The sequence below is a fragment of the Serinus canaria genome, chromosome 14 (genome assembly GCF_022539315.1).
Source record: "Serinus canaria isolate serCan28SL12 chromosome 14, serCan2020, whole genome shotgun sequence".
NCBI classification, from domain to species: Eukaryota; Metazoa; Chordata; class Aves; order Passeriformes; family Fringillidae; genus Serinus; species Serinus canaria.
The window spans coordinates 2,027,994-2,052,791 of NC_066328.1; the positions used below are offsets into that span (position 1 = coordinate 2,027,994).

The 24,798-nt window shown below is 56.1% G+C and overlaps 2 protein-coding genes across 7 annotated transcripts; one reads left to right on the forward strand and one right to left on the reverse strand.

The window, feature by feature from the left end:
* Positions 1-348: 348 nt before the first annotated feature.
* On the forward strand, positions 349-17,532 carry ANKS3 (ankyrin repeat and sterile alpha motif domain containing 3). 2 transcript variants are annotated; one of them, XM_018916148.3, is made up of 18 exons: positions 349-448; positions 4,654-4,754; positions 4,880-5,055; positions 5,534-5,732; positions 5,944-6,065; positions 6,842-6,923; positions 7,611-7,746; positions 8,074-8,232; positions 9,296-9,421; positions 9,847-9,965; positions 10,258-10,425; positions 10,896-11,020; positions 11,282-11,423; positions 11,941-12,113; positions 13,259-13,374; positions 14,270-14,353; positions 14,638-14,733; positions 14,981-17,532. In XM_018916148.3, exons 1-17 carry the CDS (start codon positions 397-399, stop codon positions 14,718-14,720), a joined length of 2,163 nt encoding a protein of 720 aa, XP_018771693.1. In that variant the 5' UTR covers positions 349-396; the 3' UTR covers positions 14,721-14,733; positions 14,981-17,532. The 2 variants fall into 2 exon arrangements, with proteins under 2 accessions (XP_018771693.1, XP_009090237.2); XM_009091989.4 differs by lacking the exon at positions 349-448 and adding an exon at positions 486-732.
* Positions 17,533-17,664: 132 nt separating this feature from the next.
* LOC103817935 (glucagon receptor-like) lies at positions 17,665-24,589 on the reverse strand. Of its 5 annotated transcripts, XM_050980123.1 has the most exons (14): positions 24,350-24,589; positions 23,537-23,683; positions 23,266-23,362; positions 22,831-22,938; positions 22,440-22,561; positions 22,237-22,343; positions 22,010-22,170; positions 21,408-21,563; positions 21,157-21,217; positions 20,709-20,778; positions 20,244-20,332; positions 19,960-20,098; positions 19,651-19,692; positions 17,665-19,508 (listed from the first exon to the last, which is right to left on the reverse strand). In XM_050980123.1, the coding sequence occupies exons 2-14, from the start codon at positions 23,612-23,614 to the stop codon at positions 19,437-19,439; spliced, it is 1,302 nt and encodes a 433-aa protein (XP_050836080.1). In that variant the 5' UTR covers positions 23,615-23,683; positions 24,350-24,589; the 3' UTR covers positions 17,665-19,436. The 5 variants fall into 5 exon arrangements, with proteins under 5 accessions (XP_050836080.1, XP_050836077.1, XP_050836078.1 ...); XM_050980120.1 differs by having other exon boundaries at positions 17,665-19,692; XM_050980121.1 differs by having other exon boundaries at positions 22,237-22,561.
* Between the last annotated feature and the right edge of the window lie 209 nt (positions 24,590-24,798).

Sequence of the window (24,798 nt, forward strand, 5' to 3'; positions counted from 1 at the left end):
GGGTCAGGGTCGGGGCTCGCCTGAGGGGCCCCGCTCACAGCCCCGCCATGGCGGCCCCGGGCGCACGCGCACCGTCCCCATGGCAACGCGGCTCCCGCTCCCGGCCCCGCCCCGCCCCCCTGCCCTCACTCACGGCGCCCACCGCCCCGCTCAGCGCCGGGTTGGGCCGGACAGGGGACAAAGCGAACCGGCGGCACCGGGACGAGCGCAGGGCCGGGGACAGCGCAGCGGGGCCGCGTCCTCGGGGGCTGCTCGCTACAACCGCCCGCATCCAGCCCCAACCCCATTGGCTGTCCTTCGCCCCGCCCCTCGCTCGGGCTCCTCCCATTGGCCCGGCGCCGCCAGGGCTCTTGGGTGTTGTAGTCCGCGGCCCATGTGGGCGGGGGCGCTCCCAGCATGCCTTGCGCGGGCGGGACTAGTTCCGGCAGCGGCGCTCACCGGGGCGCAGGTGAGGGAGCGGTGGGGCTGGGACGGGACAGCGGCCGGGAGCGGCAGTAGCGGCGGTACTCACCTCTAGGGCCGGTCCCGGGCACTCCCCGTACTCGGTGTGCCCGTGGCCGCAGCGGTTCCTCCCCGCTCGCTGAAATCTGCGATGCTGAGGCCGCGTTGCTAGCAGGGCCGCGAGGGAGGCAGGTGTGGGGATAACGGCCCCGGAGCCGTTCCGCTGGGAGATGTCCGGTAACAGCCGTGTGGCGGCCGCTGTGGCGGCTCCAGCCGCTGGGTTCGCCTCAGGTGCGTTGTTGTGTGACCGGAGCGAGCCCGGGCCGAGCCCTGCGGGTGCCGTGTCCGCCTGCCTTGGCGGGCACAGCCGGTGGCAGGGACACTGTGCTCCCTAATGTGGCTGCTCAAGTGCTTTTGTGCCTCTTACTTAGTTTTCCTGAGGTTGTTTGATGTGCTTTAATGTGCCTGAGTGTGACAGGCTCGGGGTAGAATCACTCGGCTTGGAAAGGACCTTTAAGGTGATTGAGTCCAAGCATTAAAAGATGAAGAGCTTGGTGTATTTTGTGTATTTTCAACAGATGTGGGTAGGATTGAACTCCAGTGTTGTGGATGCAGGAATGTTTTCTCTCACCCACCTCAGGAACCTGGTGTGGTTTCTGTAGCTGTGATTTGTGCTAACCCAGTCGGTCAGTGAATGATGCACTGCAAAAATGGGATGTTCTGGTTCCTGTTGTGCCTGAGCTGGTAACAATTGCAACTAAAAAGGGATGTAAGGAGGCTTTTTTTACTCCTGCTGATAAGTGGTTGCTAGTTTAGTGGAACTAGAGCAAAGGCAGGAGCAGAAGGGGAGTGTGTTCCTCCTCTGCTCTGGTTTGGCCTTGCCTCGAGTCCTGGGGGAAACCACAATATCAGAAGGATCTAAAGCTGTTGCAGAGTGTCCAGAGGAGGGACCTGGGCATGGGGAGGGGTCTGAGGAGCAGCTGAGACACTTGGATTGTTCAGCTGGAGAAGGAGACTGAGGGCAGAGCTCAGGGGGGGCTGCAGCTCCTCCCAAGGGGCAGCTCTGATCTCTGGGACAGGGACAGGGAATGGCTGGAGCTGGGCAGGGCAGGCTCAGGCTGGATTTTGGGAAAGGTTCTTCCCCCAGAGGGTGCTGGGCACTGCCCAGGGAATGGGCACAGCCCCGAGGCTTCCAGAGCTCCAGGAGTGCTTGGGCAGCACTACCAGGGATGCCCAGGGTGGGATTGCTGGGGGTCTGTGCCAGGGCTTGGACTGGATGATCCCTGGGGGTCCCTTCCCACTCAGGATATTCCATGACTCTCTCTTGTCAGTTTACTGGCTCAGTTGGAACCTCAGCAGCCTCCACACTTGTGGTGCCTTGGGTGTCCCTGTTTTGGGACAGAAGGACACATGGGGATGTGAGAGAGTGAATTGAGCAGAGCCTGGAGCTGAGCAGTGCCTGCTGAGGGTGACTAACAGGCAGTGTTGCATTTGTTCTGTGGTGGGGGCTAGTTGCTTCTCAGATCACCTCCCATTTGTTGTAGTGTGGCTCTAAGGTGCTTTTTGTGTCAATTTTCTTACTAAGTTTATTTTTCCTTTGCCTTCTGGTTGGCTCAAACAATAAACTCCAAATCCAGGGCAGTGTGGGGTTTGCTGCCTGCTCTGTGCCCCAGCACTGTAGAGCTCTGACCCTGATAAATAGCTGAGTGCTGATGGATTCAATTTAATAATAACAGCAGCAGCCTCACAGGTGTCATGGCTTGACTTCAGCTGGTTACCAAGTACCATCTGCTGCTCTTCCCTGCTCTATCCCAGTGGGATGGGGAGGAGAATCAGAAAAGAAATTAGAAAACCTTATGGCTTGAGGTAAGAACAATTTAATTATTGAAGCAAAGTAAAACATAATGATAACAATCATTATAATGAGAAAATAAACCCAGAAGAAACTCAAAAGCAACATGGTTGCTCAGTACCTGCTGATTCCCATCCTACGTCCAAGCTCTGATTGGCCTCTCCCAGCCACGCTCCCCAGTTCCCATACTGGGAGTACATGAATTCCATACTCTGTGCAATGGAATATCCCTCTGGCCAGTTTGGGTCAGCTCCCCCCAGCTTCTTGGGCACCTCCTTGCTAGCAGAGCATGGGAAGCTGCAAAGTCCTTGGTTTAGGGTAAGCACTGGATAGCAGCAACCAAAGCATCAGTGTGTTATCAGCATTCTTCTCATCCTAAATCCAAAAGCAGCCTGTGCCAGCAGCGGGCAAGACAATGAGCTCTATCCCAGCTGAGAGCAGGACAGCAGAGCTGAGCGAGGCCTCTAACAAACGTGTACTTGTCACCCTGTCCCAAAGCAGGGGAACAGCCTGTGAATGTTCAGGAGGTCTTGGTCAAACTTATTTTTGGTAAGCCAGTGTCCTTCAGTACTCTCATGTTTACTTTTACAGGGATTTTTGTGGGCTTTATTTAAAATATTCTCTGCAATGACTTGAGCTTCTTAGGTTCTGCTGTGGCTGCCTCTGGATCCCTGGAAGTGTCCAGGGCCAGGTTAGACAGGACTTGGAGCAACATGGGATAGTGGAAAGTGTCCCTGTGCTTCTACAAACTGCCCTGGATTCTACCTCCTTTCACTCACTACATTTTGGCCTCCCTGGGGCAGCTTTAACCTGTTTTTGTGAGAAACTCCGACTTTGCCCCTTATGATCCACTTCAATCCACTTAGGTCTCCTTGTGTTTTGATTGTGAGGTGTTCAGGCCCTTCCCTTATTCCTGTCTGAGGCCTCTGGGCTGCCCAGTGCACTACAAATTGCTGCTGTCAGGCAAAGTATGTGCTTTTGTAGGTATTTTTAAAGGGAAATTATTTCTTACCAGCTGATGGAATAGAATAGATGGTGCTTTTGTACTATTAACAAGCTGAGAATGAAGGAGGGGAAGAAAAGGAGGGTGGAAGAGAAAGGATCCAGGTGGGGAGTGAAGAGGCAGGAATGAAAGCTGTTTACTCAAAAGAAAAGGGGCTGGTGCTTGCAAGGCAGACTTCCAGTTGCTCAGAAAACAGAAGTATGGTCTTGAAATGTTACAGCTGAGGGAATCTGAGGAGCAGCTGCTGCTGAAAAACCTGTTTGTGCTCTCTTTTATTCCTCGTTTGGCATTTGCCTGACCCCAGAATGAATCCAAGGAGTTAAATTGGTAAGAAGTTACCAGGAGGAAGAAGGACTTTATGTTGGCTTAGCTTGTGTAGAGGGACCAGGCAAGCCCTAGGAGTGCTGTATGGTGGGCAGTGAGACTACAGGGAGGGGGAAGAAATTCCCAAGGGATTGCCTGGAACAAGCTGCCCAGAGAGGCTGTGGATCTCCTTCCCTGGAGATATTCAGAGCCCACCTGGACACAGCCCTGTGTAATGTGCTCAGAGGACCCTGCTTGAGCAGGGAGGTTGGGTGAGATGACACCCAGTGGTCGTTGCAACCTGAACCACTCTGGGATTCCACATCCTGGAGCTGCAGCTGAAGCCCTCAGCTGCTGGATGCCGCTGTGCTGAGCAGCTCTTCATGGAGTGTCAGACAGGAACACTCTCCTGTGGGAGGTTCAAATGAATACTCTGCAGTTGCTCCTAAGGCTGGGCCTGGGATAAACCTTTCAGGCAGTCCTGGAGCTGGAGGAGCTGTGTAATTAAGTTGTGTCTGCAGGAGGCGGGGTGTGCTTGGATAATGAATGGGTAGGTGTGCTGCTGCTCCCACTGTTTCAGTATTTTCCAGGATTCACTGAGAGGGGGCTGGGCTGCCTCCGAAGGGCTGAAACAATAAATGGTAGAAACAATCTGCTTACAACCTGATGACAGTGGAAGGTGCACCCTCTTCAGGTGACAGAGTGATTTTGGGAGCAGTGGGCAGTTGTCATTATTAATGACTGTGTCTTAATTTAATCAGGACCATTCTGTAATGCAAGACAGATGGGCAAGACCAGGAATGTCTGAGACATGAATTCTTAATTCTCTCCCTGCATTATAAAACATGCAGAGCAAGAATTACATCCTTTTGTAAAACACTAAGCCTACCTTCAGGTCTTAAACAGATGTTTAGTCTTCTCTTGTTGAGGTTATTCAATACTGCCTTAGGCATGTTTGGATTAGACAGGGAGGAAATAAAGCCACTGCTTCTGCAGTCTTAAAAGGAGATTTGAAAGATGTGGGCTTTAGCATTATTGCCTTTTATTTTTCCAGTCTATTGGAATCCCAGAGTTCTCTACAGCAAGAGAAAACTTCCAGCACAATCTTCTCAGCAACAGTTATTGTTTTGGGTTGAGGAGTCAATCAAAATTGAGGTAAGAATTTGAAACCCCACATATCTGAGCTGCCTCACCTTCCAAGCCTGTGGCAACACGGAGCTGTGATTGTATGGAAAGCAGGTATCAGCAGCTGAGTGCTGTGCTCTGGTTTGGCTCCTCAGGGCAGGATGTCGGAGCTGAGTGACGAGGCCAGCGAGTCAGAGCTGCTGAGCCGCAGCCTCTCCATGTGGCACGGGGTGGGGCCCGTGCTGTGCCGCGAGGAGCTGGACGTGCCCCTGGACCTGCACACGGCCTCCTCCGTCGGGCAGTACCAAGTGGTGCAGGAGTGCATCCAGCGGTGAGAGGGGCTGGGCAGGCATGGCTGGGTGCCACCTGCTGCAGGTGTGCTTGTCACCGGTGGCATGGCTGGGTGCCACCTGCTGCAGGTGTGCTTGTCACCGGTGACATGGCTGGGTGCCACCTGCTCCATTGTCACCAGTGCCACAATGGTCAGGGCAACAAGGACACATCACTGGTACTCCCAAAGGGTTCTTGGCACAGTTTCCAGGGGCGAATCTGCTGATAAAATTGACCTCCTTAGTGTTTTAGTAGGAGGTGTGTCCCCGCCATGGCAGGGGGTGGAATGAGGTGGTCTTTAAGGTCCCTTCTACCCCAAAGCATTCTGTGATTCTGCAATCTGGGGGAGGTTGTGCTGGAGCTGGTGGAAATTCCCACGCAGACTTCAGTGCTAGATGATAACAAGAGTGTGCAAAAGCCAGCTGTGGTCCACAGCTCCAGCACAGTAATTCATGTGATTTCTTTCCTCTGTTCCTTAGTGGAGACCAGGATTTGAACCAGAGGAACTGTGGGGGCTGGACCCCTCTCATGTACGCTTCCTACATCGGCCACGACAACATCGTGCACCTGCTGCTGGAAGCGGGAGTGAACGTGAACATCCCTACCCCAGAAGGCCAGACTCCCCTCATGCTGGCCTCCAGCTGTGGCAATGAGAGTGTGGCTTACTTCCTTCTACAGGTGTGTATCCCATGAAACACAGGAAAAGCCACAGCACGTGGTTTAAATGCTCAGGGAGGGATTATCCACAAGCTGCCGCTTTGTGTTCTCTTGTGAGGTCTGCTTTGTGGTGGGATTTAATTTAAACTCCTGGTGTCCCAGTATAAAGGGGCAGTGGTTGAAAGCCTGAGCAGAGCAGATGCAGTAAAGAATATTGTCTGTTCTCTTGCAGCAAGGGGCGGAGCTGGAGATGAAGGACATCCATGGCTGGACTGCCTTGTTCCACTGCACCAGTGCTGGGCACCAGCAGATGGTCAAGTTCTTACTGGAGAATGGCGCAAATGCCAACTGCAAGTAAGGAGGAATCTGTCATTTCATGTGGGAATCCTTCAAATCAGAGGGTTTTGGGAAAGCTGTAAAAGGCAGGTCTCAGAAATGAAAGAACTGTGATTAGAGTTCCATGTACAGAAACCCCCGTCCGGCAGTAATTTCATTATCATTTCATTGTCATTTGTCATTCATGAAAGCAACAGGTGGCAGATGAACACGCTCCAACAGACACCTGCTTTTGTCTTCCCCCTGTACCTCAGGATGTGGCACAGCTAATACAGAGACAGGTGACCTGCAAACTGAATTGAAGTCTGCCCATGCCGTCACTGTTTATTAAACTAAGATCAAGGGAAGTTAGATTTACTGCTTGTTTAATTATCAGCTAAACACTGACCCCTTCTGAATTCAAGTGCACTTCATGAGTCTTTTTATTGATTTTTTTAATATGCTCAGAGTTCAGGTTGGTTTTTGAAGTGTGCCCTGCATTCCCATGCCTTGGGGACCACCACACATTTATGCACATGGAATTGCCTGAGGGCAACAAGAGGTTCTTAACTTTATTAGCTCCTGCAAAAGTGGTTTGGGCTCTTAAAGGCAGATCTGCAGCTGGAAGAGTAATCTGTTGCTGCGTAGCCAGTTTAGGAGCACTGAGTCTCTACAGGGAATTAATTCTCCAACAGGACAGCCAGTACATTATAGAGTCTGTGATCAGCAAAGGTTGAGGGGTGCAAATGCTCTGTTAGGGAATGGCAGAACTTCAGCTGTGGTTATACCTGTCCGTGTGTGTGTTCTCTCTCCAGGGAGCCAGTGTATGGATATACACCTCTGATGGAAGCAGCTGCTTCTGGCCATGAGATAATTGTTCAGTACCTGCTCAATCATGTAAGTGTCCTGACAGTTCTCTGTGTAGCTGGAAGTCTGGTTCCAGCCCTCAGAGGAACTACCACGAATTTGACACCATGCTTTTTTTGGCAGTGTTATGTTTGCTCCTTGATGACAGTCACCTCTGAGGTCCCAGACTTTCAGGACTGTTTTCAGAGTTTCTGCTTTCTGCAAGCTGGTACCATGATTTTACACTGACCTTGCAGGAATAGGAGTGAGGTCTGACTGTCCAGATATAACTGAATAATGACTGAATTAGAAAACAACTGAAGCTGTAATTTTTCTGTTGTGTTTACAGGCCTGCATGGTCAGGCTACTGGACATCTGCATCCAAAAGCTCATGAGCTTGCAGGGCTCTTACACAGTTTGGTTTAAATCCTCTTTGACTGGTCCAGCTTACTGCCAGAAGGAGGCAGCAATGCAAAACACTTCAGATCAAACAAACCTGTTCCCAGTGGCAGTGCACAAGAGCTCTGGGCTATTTGGCATTCAGGAATTGGAGAAACTGGAGATAGCTAGAAAGACATTCAGGGTATTAGTGCAGCTTGAACTCTCTGTCAAAGGTGAGCCTGTATTGCTGATGGAGAAGCTAAGACAGTTTTGGTTTGGTTTTTTTTTTTTTAAATACATATATATTTTTTACACTGCCCTCTGCCATGTGCACTTAACCAGGTATTTTTTCTGCAGGGAGTGAAGGCAGACGTCAGAGATAACACTGGAGCCACAGCACGGACCCTGGCCATGAAGTATGGCCACACCAAGATTGTGGGGCTGATAGATTTGCATGCAGCCCCAGTGCCCAAGGTCTTCTGCAGAGGTCCAGGTAACACATGTTTGTTCCATTTTAAGATGGAACCTGAAGTGAGGTGTTTGATAGTTTGAAAGTATGTTATACTGTGTAGATGGGGTAGTGCTACCTGGAAAATTTCTACCTGGAATTTCTATCCTGGAAATTCCAAGCATTTCTGAGGATGAAAGAGGCGTGAAGCCAACAACTCTTGTCTGCTGGCCCCTTTCTGACCTAGGTTAGCTGTTCCATTCTCACTCTTTAACACTTCTCTTTTTCTTTCTACTGCACTTATAGGACCAGTAGCAAGTAAAACAGGCAAATGACTTCCTGTGCTGCTAACAACCTGTGTTTGAACTACAGGCAACTATGAGGAGCTGAGTTCTTCAGATGAATCATATTCTGCTCCCCAGAGACAAAGACCTGCTCGTAGGACCAAGGGTCCCAGCATCCATGAGGGGCCCCAGGCCCTGGCCAAGATCACAGCAATTGGCCTTGGGGGAAGGAAGCAGTCTTGCTATGGTGAGGAGAGTTGGGAGCTTGAGGGACAGTCCCTTGAGACCTCAAATGCACTGCAGCTGTTCCTGCTGGCCATTTTTGATTTGTTGGGGTTCATGTGTGGTTTGTACAGGACAAAGATAGCTTTGTATGAAGGTGTTCACTGTCCAGTGTCTGGGTTAGAAAGAGAACCCCCTGAACTCTTTTGTCAAGGCTGGATATTGATGAGTGGGATACTTTTCTGCTCTCACCTCAACTGCTGTTCCCCTGACTCTTGAGAACAGTTCAGTTTCCCTTTTTAGGCAGGCTCAAAAGTTTGAGACCCCTCCTGAAGCTGATGACAGGGAGGTGCTCACAGCGGCCAAGAAATCATTGATCGTAAGAGTGAACTTGTGAGTTTTGCCTTCCCTGATGCTTGAAATGCTTCTCAAAATGAAATTGCAAAACCTTTGCAATAGACCAAGAGAAAGATGATCTCAGTTAGACATCCTGATGCAGTGCTAGGAGGTTTGTTTTGCTGTCTGTCACAAGTATTTCTCAGACTGGTTGCCTGGAATAACCAAGATTATGGACATGAAAGCATGTTCAAAGCTCAGTTCATTCTCTTAAACACAAGTCTGTGAGTGTGTTATCCCCCAGGCTCTATTGGAATGATACTGTCAGCTTCTTAAATGCCAGTGGGATTCTCCTGGTGTTTTAGCACAACTGCAGGAGGGTTGGTTCTGCAGGGTGTGCAGGGCTGCTCTCCTAAGCAGCTCTTTCTCCCCTTTCATAATTTGAGTATAACGAGGAGAGGGAGTGCTGGAAGCTGCTGTTTAAGGTACATCTCTGCTATAAGGTGTTTTCTCTGACTTTCTTTCAATGTAAGCATGTAAATGAAGTTCATGTGCTGTGGGGTCATGTGAGGGAACTGCAGGAACCTGCATTTCTCAGGTGCTCTCTGTGCTTTTTAGAATGAAGCTTGTCAGTTGCGAGCACAGTCTCTCATTTTGGTTATTTTCACATCCAGAAGTGGTTACATTTTCTGCAGAAGCCTCTCTGATTAACTTGCATCCTAATCTCTGTTCTCCCTTCCTGTTGCACACAGAGCAGGTGCCCCCTCAGGGCTATGTCACCTTCAGCAATGATGGCAGCTGTGTGCCTGGTGTCATCCGGCACAGAGACGTCACCTCCCCGATCAACGAGCTGGACGTGGACAGCAGCAGCAGCAGGGGTAAGTCACTGTCTCAGAAATGCAGGGCCCACCTGGGTGTGAGTCCAGGCCTTGGCTTCCTTTCCCACTAAGATGCTGAGATTGGAATATTGGTCCTGAGAGAGGGCTGGGATGGTTTAGCTACAGAAGATAAAGCTCAATTTCATCAATTTGTACAAATAGTCTGAAGGAGTGTGGAATGAAGACAGAGCATGGCTGTTTCCACAAGTGTCTCTGGTGGCAAACAGACTTGGGGAAAGAAGAGTGCTGGGATCTGATGTGAAATCTCTGCCTCGAGGTCATCCTGTGTCCTGAGTGCTGCACATGAAGCCTTGCTCTGAATCTCACCTTCCTTTACACCTCCGGGAAGCTTTGCTGGTAATTGTGTTACAAAACCAGAATGTGACAAAGTTGTTCTTCAATATACTTTTCCTGTTCCTTTCCAGAGGATAGTGCTTTGTCCAGCAATAGCTTGGGAACCATCAGGAGCAGCAGCAGCAGCAGCAGTGAATGCCTAATTAGAATCCCAGGAGTCAGCAGTGAAGGCTCCTTGGAAAGCAATGAGGTGGGTTTTCTTTCCTTTGCCTTCAGCTTGGTCACTGCTTTCACTGTTGGGAGACTCTACTGCCATGAGACCCTGTAAAGCCAGGCTGGGTGAGGAAAGGCTCTTCCAGGGACAGGAAAACCAAGGAAGGGGAAGAGGTTGGAGGTTACTCACAGCTCACATGGGTCAAGGCAGCTCTGGGGTACAAAAGGGCCTTTAGGTCTTGGAGGAGCCTGCAATTGTTAGCCCCCCTGATCCTGACATCTCTGCACAATCATCCTTTCCATTCTGTGGGTGGTTTTTTCTTTTCCAGGACTCTGACCACACCAACAGCCCCCCGAGTCGGAAACAAGCCAAGAGCTTTAAGGGCAAGACCCGCTTCAGCAATAGTGACAGCCAGTGGAGCCACTGCCTGGGGAAGGCTGGGGGCTGCTGCCAGCACCTGGTCCTTCCTGAGCCCCCGGCCTACACAGGGCCCCAGGTAACCACAGACTCGTCCTGCAGGCTGTCACTGTGCCAGGTGTGGGAGGCTTTTCCAAGGTTACCAAAGCACCTTGTATTCCAAACTTAAACGCTTGTGAAAGAGCAATTTCTTGTAGAGGAGCTGTTTGCTGAGATGTGGCTGTTGCTGGGAGGGGTTTCCTAGACCCTTCAGGCCTGTGGGTGGGCTATCAAACCTGGCAGTGGGGTGGGCTGGGGTAGCTGATTCTGTGTCATTCTGCTGTGCACTTGTTAGAAGAGGTGTGACTGCAGCAGAGGCCAGTCCTGGTGTGTGACTGTGGAGAAGGGCAGGGAACCTGGAGAAGGGCAGGGAACCACAAGAAGTTGTGGTTGCTGCTAGAACCCAGAAAGGTGTTACAACAGCATGAGGAAGCAAATATTTATGATTAGGAGGAATGGTGGTACTTTTGTTGAGAGGGTGTAACTAAGTTTCTTTTGTCTGGGCTGCAGGATCTGGCAACATTCCTTGAGGAGATTGGGTGCCTGAAGTACCTGCAGGTGTTTGAGGAGCAAGACGTGGACCTCCGGATCTTCCTGACCCTCACAGAGAGTGACCTGAAGGAAATAGGCATCACGTGAGTGTCTGTCCTGTCCTGTCCGTCCCGGCTTCCCTCTACAAACCACGTCCAGCCTGGTCAGGAAGGTTTAGCTGGGGAGTGCTGCTCTCTTCTGGCTGCCTCCCACACAATTTGACCTCCCCGTGTCCTCAGCTGTAGCGCACTCCTGCTTCTGGAGGTACCTTGGAGAGACCAGACACTGCAGAGGTGCTCATGGCATCCTGCTGTGCACAGGGGCAGGTGGTGCAGGGCTTGACCCGTGTTGGTTCCATCCCCCAGGCTGTTTGGCCCCAAGAGGAAGATGACCTCGGCCATTGCGCGCTGGCACAGCAGCGCCCGCCCGCCCAGCGACGCACTGGAGTTAGCCTACGCCGATCGGCTGGAGGCGGAGATGCAGGAACTGGCCATCCAGCTGCACAAGGTGAGGCTGCTGCCAGCTCCTCAGGGCCCTACACCCTGCAGGAAGTGATCAGTGACGTGGTTTTGTTGTGCCTCTGATGGTTTTTCCTTCACCTCAAGCCACGACTTACAGTGGACACGTTTGATGTACAAACAGCACAAGTACAACTTACCCACTCCTCATCCTTGGTGCTCCTTTGTGTCTTGTTCCCATCCAACTGGGAACTATAGGAGCCAGGGCAGGAATCAAATCCCTACTCTTTCCCAGCAGTGTCATTTTTTTGGTGCAGTCTCGGTGAACAGACTTGTGTTGTTTTGGGAGATTTGGACTCATAAGGAACTTTGTAAACAGAGAGGAAGGGGGAATTGTAACTGTGGGGCTGGGCTTAGTGTGGAGAGAACCTGTACTCAGTGTACAAGCTTCATCCAGCTTCCTTTCCCACTGGAAAGGAAAATTCTGGCTGCCTGAGGCATTAAAATAGCAGGGACTTGAGAGATGTTCAGTGCTCCGGCCTGATCCCCAGTGTGCTCTGCTGCAGAGGTGTGAAGAGGTGCAGGTGATGAAGGGCCAGGTGTGCCAGGAGCAGAAGCTGCGTGCAGTGGCTGAGAGCTGTTTGATGGAGCGGGATGAGACATGGAATGCCATCCAGTGCCAGCTCAGAGAGGCTCAGGCCATCACCACGGATGCTGGAGTCCTGCTGGATCAGATCAAGTAAGTCATTCCCAGGAAGTGACACTGAGACTGCTGGGAAGTAGCAGTTGGCAGCCTTACAGGTAATGCTCAGGGTAAGGCAGGAGAGCTCACCTGGCACCTGAACACATTTGGATCCTGCCTTTCCCTAGTGAAAAGCCACAGCCATGGGAGCACATGTGAAGCTTTGGTCAGATGCATGAGCTAGAAGTGGCCTTTTTAGGGGTGCTGGGGTGCTCCTGTTTCAACTAGAAGCAACCAAAAGGCTGAGGCTGTGCCTACCCAGGGTAAGACTTGGTGATCAGGACCTTTTTGAATACGAGAAGGAGTTTTTAACCCACACCCTGGCAAAGGATGTGCAGTAACTCACAAGTGAAGAATATTTTTTTTGCAACTCTGTGACAGCTGGCAGAATAATCTAAATAACCTCCTAACACTTCTTTTACTACCTTTGTGGTGCTTTTCCCTGTGGTGCTTTTACACTTCTCTCATGGGCCTTGTTCTGTCCAGTGATACAATAGGGACATCCCTGAAAGTGGCATAAATCCTGCTGCTTTAGCCCAAGAGAGGGGGTCTGCTGGCTTCCAAGCCAGGGTGACCTGAAGTTGGATCCAGAAGCTCAGCAGAGCAATATTCCCACTGCAAGGGGCAGAGCCTGGCTTTTCCCCCTGACTGAGGAGCTGAGGCTGCTGTAGAAGGGCCCTGCCACGTCTGAACCATAACACTGCTTGAACTGGTGGGATGGTGATGACAGCCTGAGAGCCTGGGTTCCCTTCATGCCTCTCCTGAGGTTGTTTCCTTTGCCCATTAGAAACACTGGATTGGGCCTGATTCTCCCACAGACCAACACAGCCCCTGGCTTGGGCTTCCTGCTGCTCACCCCAGCCCCCTCCTTGTCTTGTCCCCTCACAGCTCCTCTGTGCACAGGGCAGAGCTGGCTGTGGCTGCAGATGGGGAGCAGTGGCTGGGAGCTGAGCAGTGCCAGCACCCCAGGCTTGGGCTGAGGTGCCACTTCCTCCTCCCAGGAAGCAGCAAGGAGCAGGTTGTACCCCAGGGCCTTAGAGGCACTGCCCGGGCACCCCACGCAGGTACTGCAGGCTGTAGGATGTGCAGTGTCACTGCCAGCCTGTCCCTGTCCTGCTGATGGCTTGGGTGTGGTTTGGCAGGAGCTGCCAGGCAGAGCTGTCGTCCCGGCTGGCCCCGGAGCGGGCGGGCGAGGGTGCGCCGGACACGCGGGAGCAGCACGGCACTGGGGAGAGCGAGCGGCCCGGGGAGCGCCCAGGTGAGCACCAGGAGAGCCCAGGGCAAAGCCCTGCTTGCCTTTCCTTGCTGAAAGTCAGACCATTGGGAATGGATGTGCAGCCAGACTCTTAGAGGGAGTTGAATTCTTGCTCTCAGGCTATTTGGAGTGGAACTTGCAGAGTTTCTCAGCAAGTTTTGGGGTCTGGCAGACGTTCTTGGCTCAAAATGCAGAGGTGTAGCACAGGCCCCAGTGACAGCCCTGCTTCAGGGACCTGTGGCTGCACCTTGGGCTTGTTACCACCCTGTGCACTGGAGCAGGGTCTGAACCAGAAGGGGTGGTTGGTTCCCTAACCCAGTTTGGGGATTTTGCTGTTGGATCCATGGGACAAACCTCTGTGGCTGGGCAGGCCTGATCCAGCAGCTCCTTATCCCTAGGAGTTGGTAAATGATCCCTGGAAGTGCTCAAGGCCAGGTTGAAGGGAACTTGGAGCAACCTGATCTAGTGCAAGATGTCCTTTTCCATGGCAGGGGGTGGAGTGGGATGGGCTTTAAGGTCCCTTCCAACCTAAATCATTCCATGATTCTGAGATTCTCTTATCTTGCTGCCTGTGACATGTTCTAGTGACCTGTTCTTTGCTGCCTGTGTCTTAGAAGTGAGACAAGCAGCGATCTTGTTGATTTCTGTCCACTACACTCAATCCCTTTGAGATTCTCTTAATAAACAACCCAGCCAGTCTAAAAATGTAAATTCCTAAGTGGTAGAATTGCCAGAAAACCCCTCAGTTTGGCATAGGCAGCTCCAGCTCTCTTCCTATGGGATCCAGAAGCCCTAACTGGAATCCCTTTGGCTGGGGATGCTTCCCAGCAGCACCAGCCCCTTGTGTGCTCTGTCCCAGAGAGCTGCAGATGGATTAACTGTGTCCCTGTCCTTGCAGTGCTGGAAGGGTGGCCACCTTCCCTGAAGTCCCTGAGCTTGCCTGAGCTGTCAGCTGTGCTGGAGGAGTATGTGGGAGAGATGGGTAAGCTGGGAAGGACTCTGGGCATGTGGAGGAACTGTTGTGATGGGGGAGGCATGGCTGGATGGGGTTTGGTGGCTTGGAGTTGTTGTTGGGAGAATCCTTGCTTGTTCAGGCAAGTCTCCAGACTCTGGAGTTGGTTTTCTTGCTGCAGACCTTGGGCTCTGCGTCATCCCCTGGTGGCAGGTCCAGGCTGAGAGGTGGGGGTGTTCTGCTGAGTGCAGCCTGTTCTTTTCTGCTTCCTGGCCCCTTCCTAATGCTGCTTTTTCCCTTTGGTTTGTCCTCAGGAAAAGCTCTGCAGACTGTGACTCAAAACCTCCAAAGGCTCCAAGCCCTGGGGCAGAGCGGGCAGAGCCGGCCAAAGCCATAACCAAGCCAGGAGGGTAAGTGGGAACACTGCCCTGCCCAGTCCCAGGCTGTGGCACTGAGGGGACACCATCCCTCACTGACTGTCCCAGGCCGTGGCACTGCAGGGGCATCATCCCTCACTTCCACGTGCCCAGAGCTTGCTCAGAGCCCACACGCCATCCTTGTGTGCCCTCTGGTTGGTTCTCCCTTTGGAAAATCTGTAGCCCCCTTGTCCCTGTGTCCCAGCAGAGGGTGACTGTCCCTTTCTCCTGGTGGCTGCAGGAATTCTGACGTCGGGTGACTGTTCCACCCGGAAGCTGAGTGTGCCTGGGAGAGGGAGCACGGGGCCGTGCAGGCAGCACCGCGGCTCTGCCGAGGGCCACCGCAGCTGGCAGGGCACCGAGGAGGCCGTGGCCACCAGAGAACACAGCTGGGAGGACAAGGGACAGCAGAGGACAACAACCTGCCTGACTCAAGGCTCTCAGGATCTTTGTTCAAAAGGTTTAGGTTTGGAGGAGGAGCTCCAAGCCTAGAAGTATTGTCTGCCTTAAGCTTCTTGCAGCCCTTGTTGTTCAGGTCTGGGTGGTGGTAGAAAGGTGACAGTTGCACACAGCAATCAATTCATTATTCTTTTCTGCATCCCAAGCTCCCCAGGGCCTCTGAAATGTGTCCCTGGTTCCTCCTGTGCCACAGGGATTGGCCCAGAGAATGGATCTGAGGCCATAAAAAAGGCAGTTTGTTGTGGAGGGGTGAAGGGAGTAGAGTTTGTGATATTTGGCTCTTTGAGCTGCAGTGGAGCTCAAACTGCAGCCCTGTTCCTAGTTGGAATGTCTGTTCTACTGCCACCCCAGATCTGGGCTTCAAAGTCTGTTCCTCCAACCAGCCCACTCTGTTCACTTTGGGTTTTTGCTGTCCTCAGGGGCTGGGTGTGATCACGTTGTTGGTTTAGGAATGGCATTCACTGAAACACTCCCAACTCACCCACTCCCCCTCCTCACCTCCTCTCCCCTGGGCTGGGATGGAGAGGAGAACTGGAGGCACAGAAGGTGAAGATCACTGGTAGAAATAAAAGCATTTTACTGGAAACAGCAATGAGATAAGGAACAGTAACAGCAGCAACATTAATGACAGAAATGTACAGGAGAGGTCCTGGTCCTGCAGAGATGAGCCCTGTCCTGGCCAGAAGCAGGACATCACTGTTACTCCATCCCCAAGAACTTGGCTTTGTGCTCAGTGCTCTAGGGCAGAGGTCATTGGCCTGGTGTGCCAAGATCCCAGCAAGGCAGGGATCCCCTGGAAAGACAGGAGAGAGAGAGAGAGAAGGAAGAGCTGGGACTGCTGAGCTTCTCCTGCCTCTGGCAAGCAGGGGAGTGCCAAGGCAGCAGAGCAGGAGCAGGGATAGCTCTGTGCCCCATGGGAACACAAAGGAACCACAGCCCAGACAGAGCTGTGGTGCCAGGCTTTGCTCCTCACCACTGCCTGCCTTTGATGTGCAGGCTTTAGTGCTGGGAAAGAGTTCTGCCAGGGCATTCGTGGGTTGGCATTGCCAAGGACAGGCCTGTCCCTGGGAGTGGGTGAGGGTGCAAGGGACCTTGGTGTAGAGTAGTTTCCAGTGACTCTTTGTTCCCATTTATTCCTGAAAACTCTAAGGGGGAAAAACACAACAATCAAAATCTGAAGTCAATGACTGATGACTTGATGAATCAGGGTAAGTCCCTTTGGGAAGAGGATGGAGCTGTGTGTTCCTTCTGCTATTTGGACTTTGGGCACAGATCCCAAATATAAAAATCCATCCAGCTCCATCTTTTCAGCTGGTCACCCCTTCTGATGAGCTGTCTGAGTCCCTTCAGGCATGGGTGACAATTGGTCTGCCTGCAGTGTCTGTGCTTCCTGGCAGGTGTGGCTCTCTCCACTGTGCCCCCGTGTGCCTGGCAGTGTCCCCCACTCTGGGGGCTGCGTCCTGCCTGTGCTTGCCTCCCACCCTCAGCACAGGGCACTGTCTTCATCTTGAGCAGATGCCATGGAGCATGTGGGCACCCAGTGCCAGCTGCAGGGTGAGGCTGCAGGAGCTTTACCCTGAAGAGTTTGGATGAGGTGGAGGGAATTCTCCTCATGCAGCCCCCCCTGGAAACTCCTCAGAAGGCTGAGGCTGTGTTGGGAGCAGTGTTCAGGGTTTGTCCCTCATTCCCTGTCACTGGGGTGTTCCAAGGTCTCTCCCTAGCCTTGGTGGTGCCTCTGGCTGCAGTAATATGGGGGTGTTAGTGCTGTTTCCCTTGAATGTGAGGCAACCCCCCCCAAAAAAACTCCTAAGAGAAAAGCTCTGGCTCAGCAGTGCCCTCAGGGGGCACTGCAGGGGGCTGTGCAGAACAGTGGCTGAAAGGTGACTGCAGGGATTTGAGGCTTGCTTTGCTAAGTCTGAGCCTGGACTCAAGGAGGGTTGGGGGATCAACAGGATCTATCCAATACATTAGAATGCCTGGGAAAAGGGGGGAGGTGTGGCAGTGTGTGTGTGAAGGAAAAAGGCCCCAGTCAGGTGCTGCAGGTGTAAAGGCTTCAGCAGGGGCTGTGAGAGCACCCAAGGGCCCAGCAGAGAGGGGATCTTTGACAACAGAGTATCCCTGAGGGGGCAATTCCTTAACTGCAGGATGTGAAGCAGCATTCTTGCAGCTAGGATGGCTGTGCAGGCACCAGGAGTCTGGTGCTACCCTAAGGTAAGCTGTCCATGGAAAAATAGCATTTGCTGATTTGCAGCAACTGCTATTAAATAGCATTTAAATGAATAAAAGCTGAGATGCCTGTGTGTGGATAAATGAATAAAAGCTGAGACGCCTGTGTGTGGTGTGTGGGTATCTCTGGAGGGAGCTGGGGCATCCTGAATAAGTTCCCTAATTTATTATTGCAGGGCAATCAGGAGTGCACACAGGGCTTTCCAGCCTTCTCTGCCTAGCTGGGGGGATGTGGGAATCCAGTGGGAGCTACTGAGATACTCCAAGCCCAGGGCTGGAGCCAGGCTCAGAGAGCTGCCTCCTCTGGTCACCTGGTGAGAAGGCTCCAGGGGCACCTCAGAGCCTCTGCCAGGGTGCAAAGGGGCTCCAGGGAGCTGGAGAGAGACTAGAGACAAGGGATGGAGGGACAGGACACAGGGAATGGCTCCCACTGCCACAGGGCAGGGCTGGATGGGATATTGGAAGGAATTGTTCCCTGGCAGCGTGGGCAGGCCCTGGCACAGGGTGGCCGGAGCAGCTGGGGCTGCCCCTGGATCCCTGGCAGTGCCCAAGGCCAGGCTGGGCAGGGCTTGGAGCAGCCTGAGGTGGTGGGAGGTGTCCCTGCCATGGCAGCTTTAAAGTTCTTTTTCCCCCCACCCCAGTCCATTCTGAGATTCAGCTGTCTGTGCACACCAGCCCTTTCCTCCCCCTGCAGCAGACAGAAGCAGCAGGCTCTGCTTGTTGAAAAATAAATATTTATTTACATCTGAAAAGAGAGTTAATGTGTAAATTGGTCTCGAGGGGGTTCCATCGATCCAGGGCTGTGACTCCAGGCTGGTGCAGCCTCTTTGCTTTGTGTGCTCGAGGCAGCTCCTGCCTGAGGCACTGGGAGAGGCTCCCCCAGCCCCTCGGGGAAGGGCAGGATCTGGAGAACCTCCAGTGTCCATGGGCATCTCCTGGAGCCTCCCAGCTGCTTCCTCCAGCCCGGAGGAGACTCGAGAAAGGAAGGAATGTGGTGGGAACGAGCTCTGGCAGTGTCCGTGCTGCTCCCTCGGGCTAGAGCGAGGGGCTGGGGCTGGGGGTGTCTCCTGCTCCTCCAGGCCCAGGATAGGAGCAGCCCTGCTCAAACCACACCACCTCGGCTGCTTCCCTTGCTCCTGAGCTTCCCGGGATCCACAGCCTGCTTGGCTGGGGGAGGATGATGCTTTGGCATCCCACTGGAAAGGAAACTCCCAGGATTTCAGCCTTTGGCCAGCCTTTGGTTCCTGAGCTCCTGCCATGCTGGCAATGCAGCTTTCCCTCCACAAAGCAGGGGAGGCTGGGCTGGATGCTGAACCTGGCACGGAGGAGGTTGGGCTCTGCCCCAGTGAGTTGCTGCTCTCAAATCCTTCACTCCCAAGTGGTTTTGAGGCTCCATCCTTGGCTCTGCCCATGGCAGGGGCACCAGGGGTTTGTGCAGCTGCAGAGCAGCGAGGGGGGATGGGAGCTGCTGTTCTGTGTCGGTGATGAGGGTGGGAGCAGGAGCAGCCCCTCGCTGTGCAGAGCTTTACAGGGTGGCTGTGGATGCCTGGTGAGCTGGCCCTGGCCTGGGACACAGGGACAGGGAAGCCCTGGCTGTGGTGTGGCCCAGGGTGCAGGGTGTGGCAGCATCTCCCACTGCCACTGCTGAGGGCCAGGCTGCCCCTGCCTGCTGTGATCCCACAGGTGCCAGGGGGGTGTGGGTGTCCCAGGGGTTCCCTGTGTGGGAGGTGTCCTGGGGGAGGCTGTCAGGCTCTGCAGGTGCTCAGGCACGGGGAGAAGCAGCAGGGCTGGACACACAGCAATGCCTGCAAGAGCCAGGGTGCCACGTCCCACTCGGGTCACAGCAGGGAGGTCCCTTCCAGCAGCTCCAGTGTGGCACAGCCAGACACCCGTCCCAGCCTCGCCATCCTGGGTGGGCACTGCCCAGCACAGCTTCCTGCAGCCTCCTGCTCTCCAGCCAGGCCCTGTGGCCACTGTGGCCAGCAGCCCCTCTACCCTGGCTGGTCACCACCTCACTGGGCACAGCAGAGCACCGGGTGATCAAGCTTCCAGAGCTGCCACTTCTTCTTCATCTCGGACTTCACCTGCCATGGAGGGAAGGGAGAAGGGGCTTATCCGTGGCTGTGCCCCCCCTGCAGGCATAGGGTGGGGTGGGGAAGCCGGGCAGCAGGTGCCATGGCAAGAACAGGGACAAGGACAGGGACAGGTACACCCTGTCCCTGTTACCTCTTTGTTGGCAAAGCAGTACAGCACAGCCACCAGGAAGCCCTGCAGGGAGAGCCAGCAGTGAGCCCCCCCTGCTGTCCCTCTCCTGAGGCTGGGATGGGCTTAGGCTCCCCCCAGGCCACTCCTGGGTGTTTTTAGGGCTGGGGTCCCCATGGCACCGCTGCCCAGAGAGCACAGGAGGCAGCAGCACAGGGCAGAGGCGCCGCCCTTCCCATGGAAGCACCACAGGGGAGCAAGCTCAGAGAGGGAGCCCCTGATCTCGGCTCCATGGTGTGCCCAGAGCAAGGATTTGTTTCACTCCCACCTCACCTGGAAGGAGTTGAGGAAGAGGGTGAAGAACACCTTAATGTAGCGCAGGATGCCCGTGGTTTGCTCGTCCGTGGCGAAGATGAAAACGACCTCGTGGATCCCAAAGAGGGGGATGAGGGTCAGGGTGGCTTTGGCCAGCCTGGGGGACAGTAAAATTCCCAGTTAATTCCAGGGCGGTCATTGAAGGATGTGCAAGGTGGAGGAGAGGCCCGAGGAGGGGTAGGGAGTGTGGAGGTGGCGTTATCCCGTCAGCCCAGACTGGCCCCGCCCCACTCCCAGCCCACCTCAGTTTGTAGTCGGCGTAGCCCTTCTGGTTGGCCCGGAGCTTGGCCAGGATCACCTTGAGGATCCGCATGAAGATGAGCAGGTTGATCTGGGAGGAGGAGATAGGGCAGGGGCACACAGAGCCCAGCACCCCCACCCTGGCTGTGACACTCACCCAGCAGGAAATGGCACCCCCTGTGCTGCCGAAGCTGCTGCCACCCTTCCTCCCCTCCTGCCATCCCAAAATCCCGGCTACAAAGCAGCAGGAGCCATCCCCCAGCCTCTTTCTCTGGGGTTCAGCACCCCAGCTTCCTTCATGAACCCCCAGAACCAGGGGTCAGCAAACTGCTGAACCCCCTGTGCGTTTGGCTGGTCCTTGCAGGCCAGCTCTCCCTCCTGGCCGCTGCTGGAAGCTTCCCAGGGCCAGGAGCCAGGGCTGAGCTGCTGCTGTCCAAACAGACCCGGGGCTGGCAGCTGTTCCCTACCAGGGAGGCGAGCAGGATGGGGATGCGGATGATCCACCAGTAAGCCATGTTCTCGTTCAGAGCCCAGCACCTGCCGGGGGGGAGAGACAGCACCGTCACCTGGGCTGGGGGCAGCATCATCCAAGAGCTTTCCAGCCCCAGCCAGGGGGCTCAGGGACACTCAGCAGCCTCTGAGCATCCCAGCAGGACCCCCCCTCCATCTATCCATTCATCCATCCATGCATCCATCTATCCCTGTCCATCCATCCATCCATCCATGCATCCATCTATCCCTGTCCATCCATCCATCCATCCATGCATCCATCCATGCATCCATCCATCCATGCATCCATCCATGTATCCATCCATGCATCCATGCATCCATCCATCCATAAATCCATCCATCCATCCATCTATCCCTGTCCATCCATCCATCCATCCATCCATCCATCCATCCATCCCCACTCACTCCGCGTTCTCCTTCAGGTACTTGGCGGCCATCCAGGGCACCACGAACACCATGGGGGTCCCTGCAAGTCACACAGCAAACCCTGTAAAACCAAGCACCCTCCTGAGCTGAGAAACCACCCCCGTGCTGGGGGGGACCCCCGGGGTGGCAGAGCCCCCACCCCACACCCTCCTGGGACGGTCGGGACCGCAGTGCCCCCGGGTGACACTGGGCACTGTCCCCTCCCCGTGGCACGCCCGGGTGGCCCCTACCCCAGCCCAGGTAGAGGTAGAGCCTGTAGTAATTCTTCTCGGAGAACACGGCCCCGATGAGCAGCTTGTAGAGGTAGACAGCTTCCACCAGGAACCAGTAGTGGTTGGCCAGGATGCAGTATTGCATCAGCACCTGCGCCGCACGGCACCCCAGCGCTGCCTGCACGGGAGAGCCAGCATGGGGCTGCCTGTGCCCACGGGCACCCCACGGCTCACCACTGGCACCAGGCAGCCCAGGAGATCATCCACGGGGGTGTGGTGCTGCACAGGCACCCCAAGAACCCTGAGAGCTCCCCCATGGGGCCACGGGTGCCCTGAGGGCCCACCCAGAGGCTGCACAGGCACCCCCAGAGCTCACCCAGCAGGTGCACAGGTATCCCAAGAGTTCACCCGCTGGGTCAGGGGCAGCACAGGCACCCCAGAAGTGTGTCCGCTGTGTGGATGGGCACCCAGGACCACACACAGGCACCCCTAGACTTCATCCACCCAGTTCATGGGCAACCCTGGCATCCCAGAGCTCACCCAGCCGGCGTCTGGGGCTGCACGGGCACCGACCCCCCCCAGCCCTGCCCTGGGCGAGGGTCCCACACTGTCCCCAGCACTTGCCTCGTGGCTCAGCAGAGCCTCCCAGTCGGCCACCTGCACCAGCTCCACGCCCCAGCGCCGCTCCAGCAGCGCGTCCTTCACCATCACCGAGGTGGCGCGCAGCCCGAAGGAGGCGAACAGGTTGGCGTGGATGTAATTCCTGGTGCAGCGCAGGTTCCTGCAGGAGCGGGGTCAGACGGGGCCGGCACAGCGGGGAGGGAGCCGGGGTGGGGCCGTGTCCTACCTGCAGGCGGTGAGGACGAGCAGGGCGGAGATGAGGGTGAGCAGTGACAGCGAGTACCCCACGGTGTAGAGCACCTTGAAGCTCACCATGAGCCGGCGGGCGCCTTCCTGCAGGGGAGCACAGCGCCAGGGAGCCCAGGTGGGTGCGGGTCCACCCCCGGCCAGGCTGCCCTGGCCATCCCTGCTGTCCCAGCCGGGTCCCACCTCCTCAGCAGTGACCTCCAGCTCATCCTCGCACTGGGAGTAGTCCCTCCAGGGCTGGCTGCCGTTCACTGTCACCCACTGACCGTCGGTGCCACACCTGCGGCTCACCAGCCCGTGCTTCACTGCGGACACCGAGCACCGGCACAGTCCCCCAGGCTCTCCCCAGCCCCTCTCCCGGGATGAGGGATCTGCCCCTGCTCAGTGTCCTGCTCCAGGGCAGGCATGGGCAGAGCTGGCTCTGCTCGGAGCCCCAGGCCTCCCCTCACCCCGGGTCTGCTCACGGGTCCCTCTGCCCCTGTCAGGCGAAGGGAGGGGAACCCTGAGAGCCTCTCCAGCTCAGAACAGCTCAGCCTGAGCTTCCAGCCCGGGGATGGCAGGAGGGCATCCTCACCTTTCTCAAACCAGGGCAGGTAGAAGGGGCAGGAGACGTTGACAGCAGTGCCAGGGCTCCCATCGGGCCAGCAGGCGTACATGTCAAATGTCCTGTTACAGAACAGCCCTTCCAAGGGCAGGGGCAGGGGCAGGGGCAGGGAAAGCCATTGCTCAGATGCTGCTGGCACAGACACACCAAGCCCTGCTATTCCAGTACCTCTGAGGGGGCTGATGCCACCCTGAAATGGGCCCATGTGCCCCACACCAGCCTCAGCCCCCCAGGACACCCAGCCCTTGGTACCCATCTGACATGTGGAGGTTCTTGTCAGTCCCTTGGCTCACCCTCCGTGGGGAGAGGACGTGCAGTCCCTCTGCACCCTCCGGAGCAGAGGATGCTGCAGAGGGATAAGCCCCGGCCCTGGCCCTGAGTGCCCCGAGCTGGCACGGCCGGTACCTGCCGGGTAGGGCTCGCTCGCCATCCTCCTCAGGCACTCGTCACGGTAGCGCAGCCACTCCTCGAAGGTCTTCTCCAGCACCTTGGCCCCTCCGTGCTGCAAGCCCAGAGCTGGGTCAGAGCCTCCAGCGCTTTGACTGCCCCCGTGAAGCGCTGCCAGAGCCTGGGGCTGGGCAGGAGAGCCCGGCCCGGAGCCGGCACGGAGCCGCCCCGCGGGGGTCGGAGCCCGGCAGTGCCAACCCCGCTGCCCCGGCCCCAGCCCGGGCCTCACCGGCACGGAGGAGAGGAGGCACAGCCAGGCGAGCTGGACGAGGCTCCGCAGGGATCCAGCTCCAGGAATGGCCCTCATGGCCGCTCCCAGCCTGACCAGTGCTTCCAGTGCCGGGTGGCGTCTCAAACTGGGCCGAGGACCCCGATCCTGGGGAGAGGTGGAGGAACGGGGGCGGTTCGGCTCTGCCAGCGACTCGCACCCGGTGGAGGCAGAGATGTGCTTCCCAAGCCAGCAGAGGAGAAGGTCCTGGGCATGGCCTGGGCTGCCACAGCCCCAGGGTCAGCTCCCTGATGGAGCCTCCAGGCAGAGCAGCCAGGGTGTAAATGGATCTCACGTCTCGGATGAGCCTGCTCAGCTTCCACCCACCGCCGCCAGCCCCGAGGGGAGCAAACGGCACCGTGACAGCCGTGACAGCCCCAGTGCCACCCCAGTGCCACCCCGGTGCCACCCCGGTGCCTGGCACCCCTGGTGAGCCGGGAAGGGGCTGCAGGGACAGGAGGCAGCGAGACCTCTCTGGGGTCCCCTGGGCCCCCACCCCCAGCGGGGTTGGCACCCCCATTCCAGCTGTGTCCCACCACATCCCGCCCGGTCCCGGTCTCGGCTGGCCCAGACCCCTCCCAGCCCGGCCGGGGGCTCGGGGGAGGAGCAGCTCCGCCACCTCCGGGGCTCCCCATCGCTCGGGGCTGGACGATCCCAGCCCGGCCCCCTCCTCCAGCACCGACCTCCCGGTTTGTCCCCCACGAGGGTCCCCAGCCGGTCCCGCTCGGTGCCTGCGGAGGTCCCGGGGCTCCGCCGCTTCCTCCGCCCGCTTACCCGGCTCCGCGGGACCGGCAGTCCCGGTGTCCCGCTCTTCCCGCTCTTCCCGCTGTTCCCGTTGTTCCCGGTGTCCTGCCCTTCCCGTTGTTCCCGCTGTTCCCGGTGTTCCCGGTGTCCTGCCCTTCCCGTTGTTCCCGGTGTTCCCGTTGTTCCTGGTGTTCCTGTTGTTCCCGGTGTTCCCGCTGTCACGGGCAGCCCCGGCTCCGCGAGGTGAACGCGGCGGTGACCGAGCGGCGTCTGCGGCAGAGCCGCCTCCTGCCAGCGCCGTGCCCCGACGGGAGGGGGCTTTGGGGGGGCTTCGGGGGGAGTTCGGGGGAGGCACCGCCTCCCGGGGCTCCGGGAGCCCGGTGGGACTCGGGGGGTCCCGGCGCCGCTGCCCCCAAGCCCGCGGAGCTCCAGCACGGAGCCACGGAGCCCCCCGGCAATCCCACGGGGATCGGGGTCCA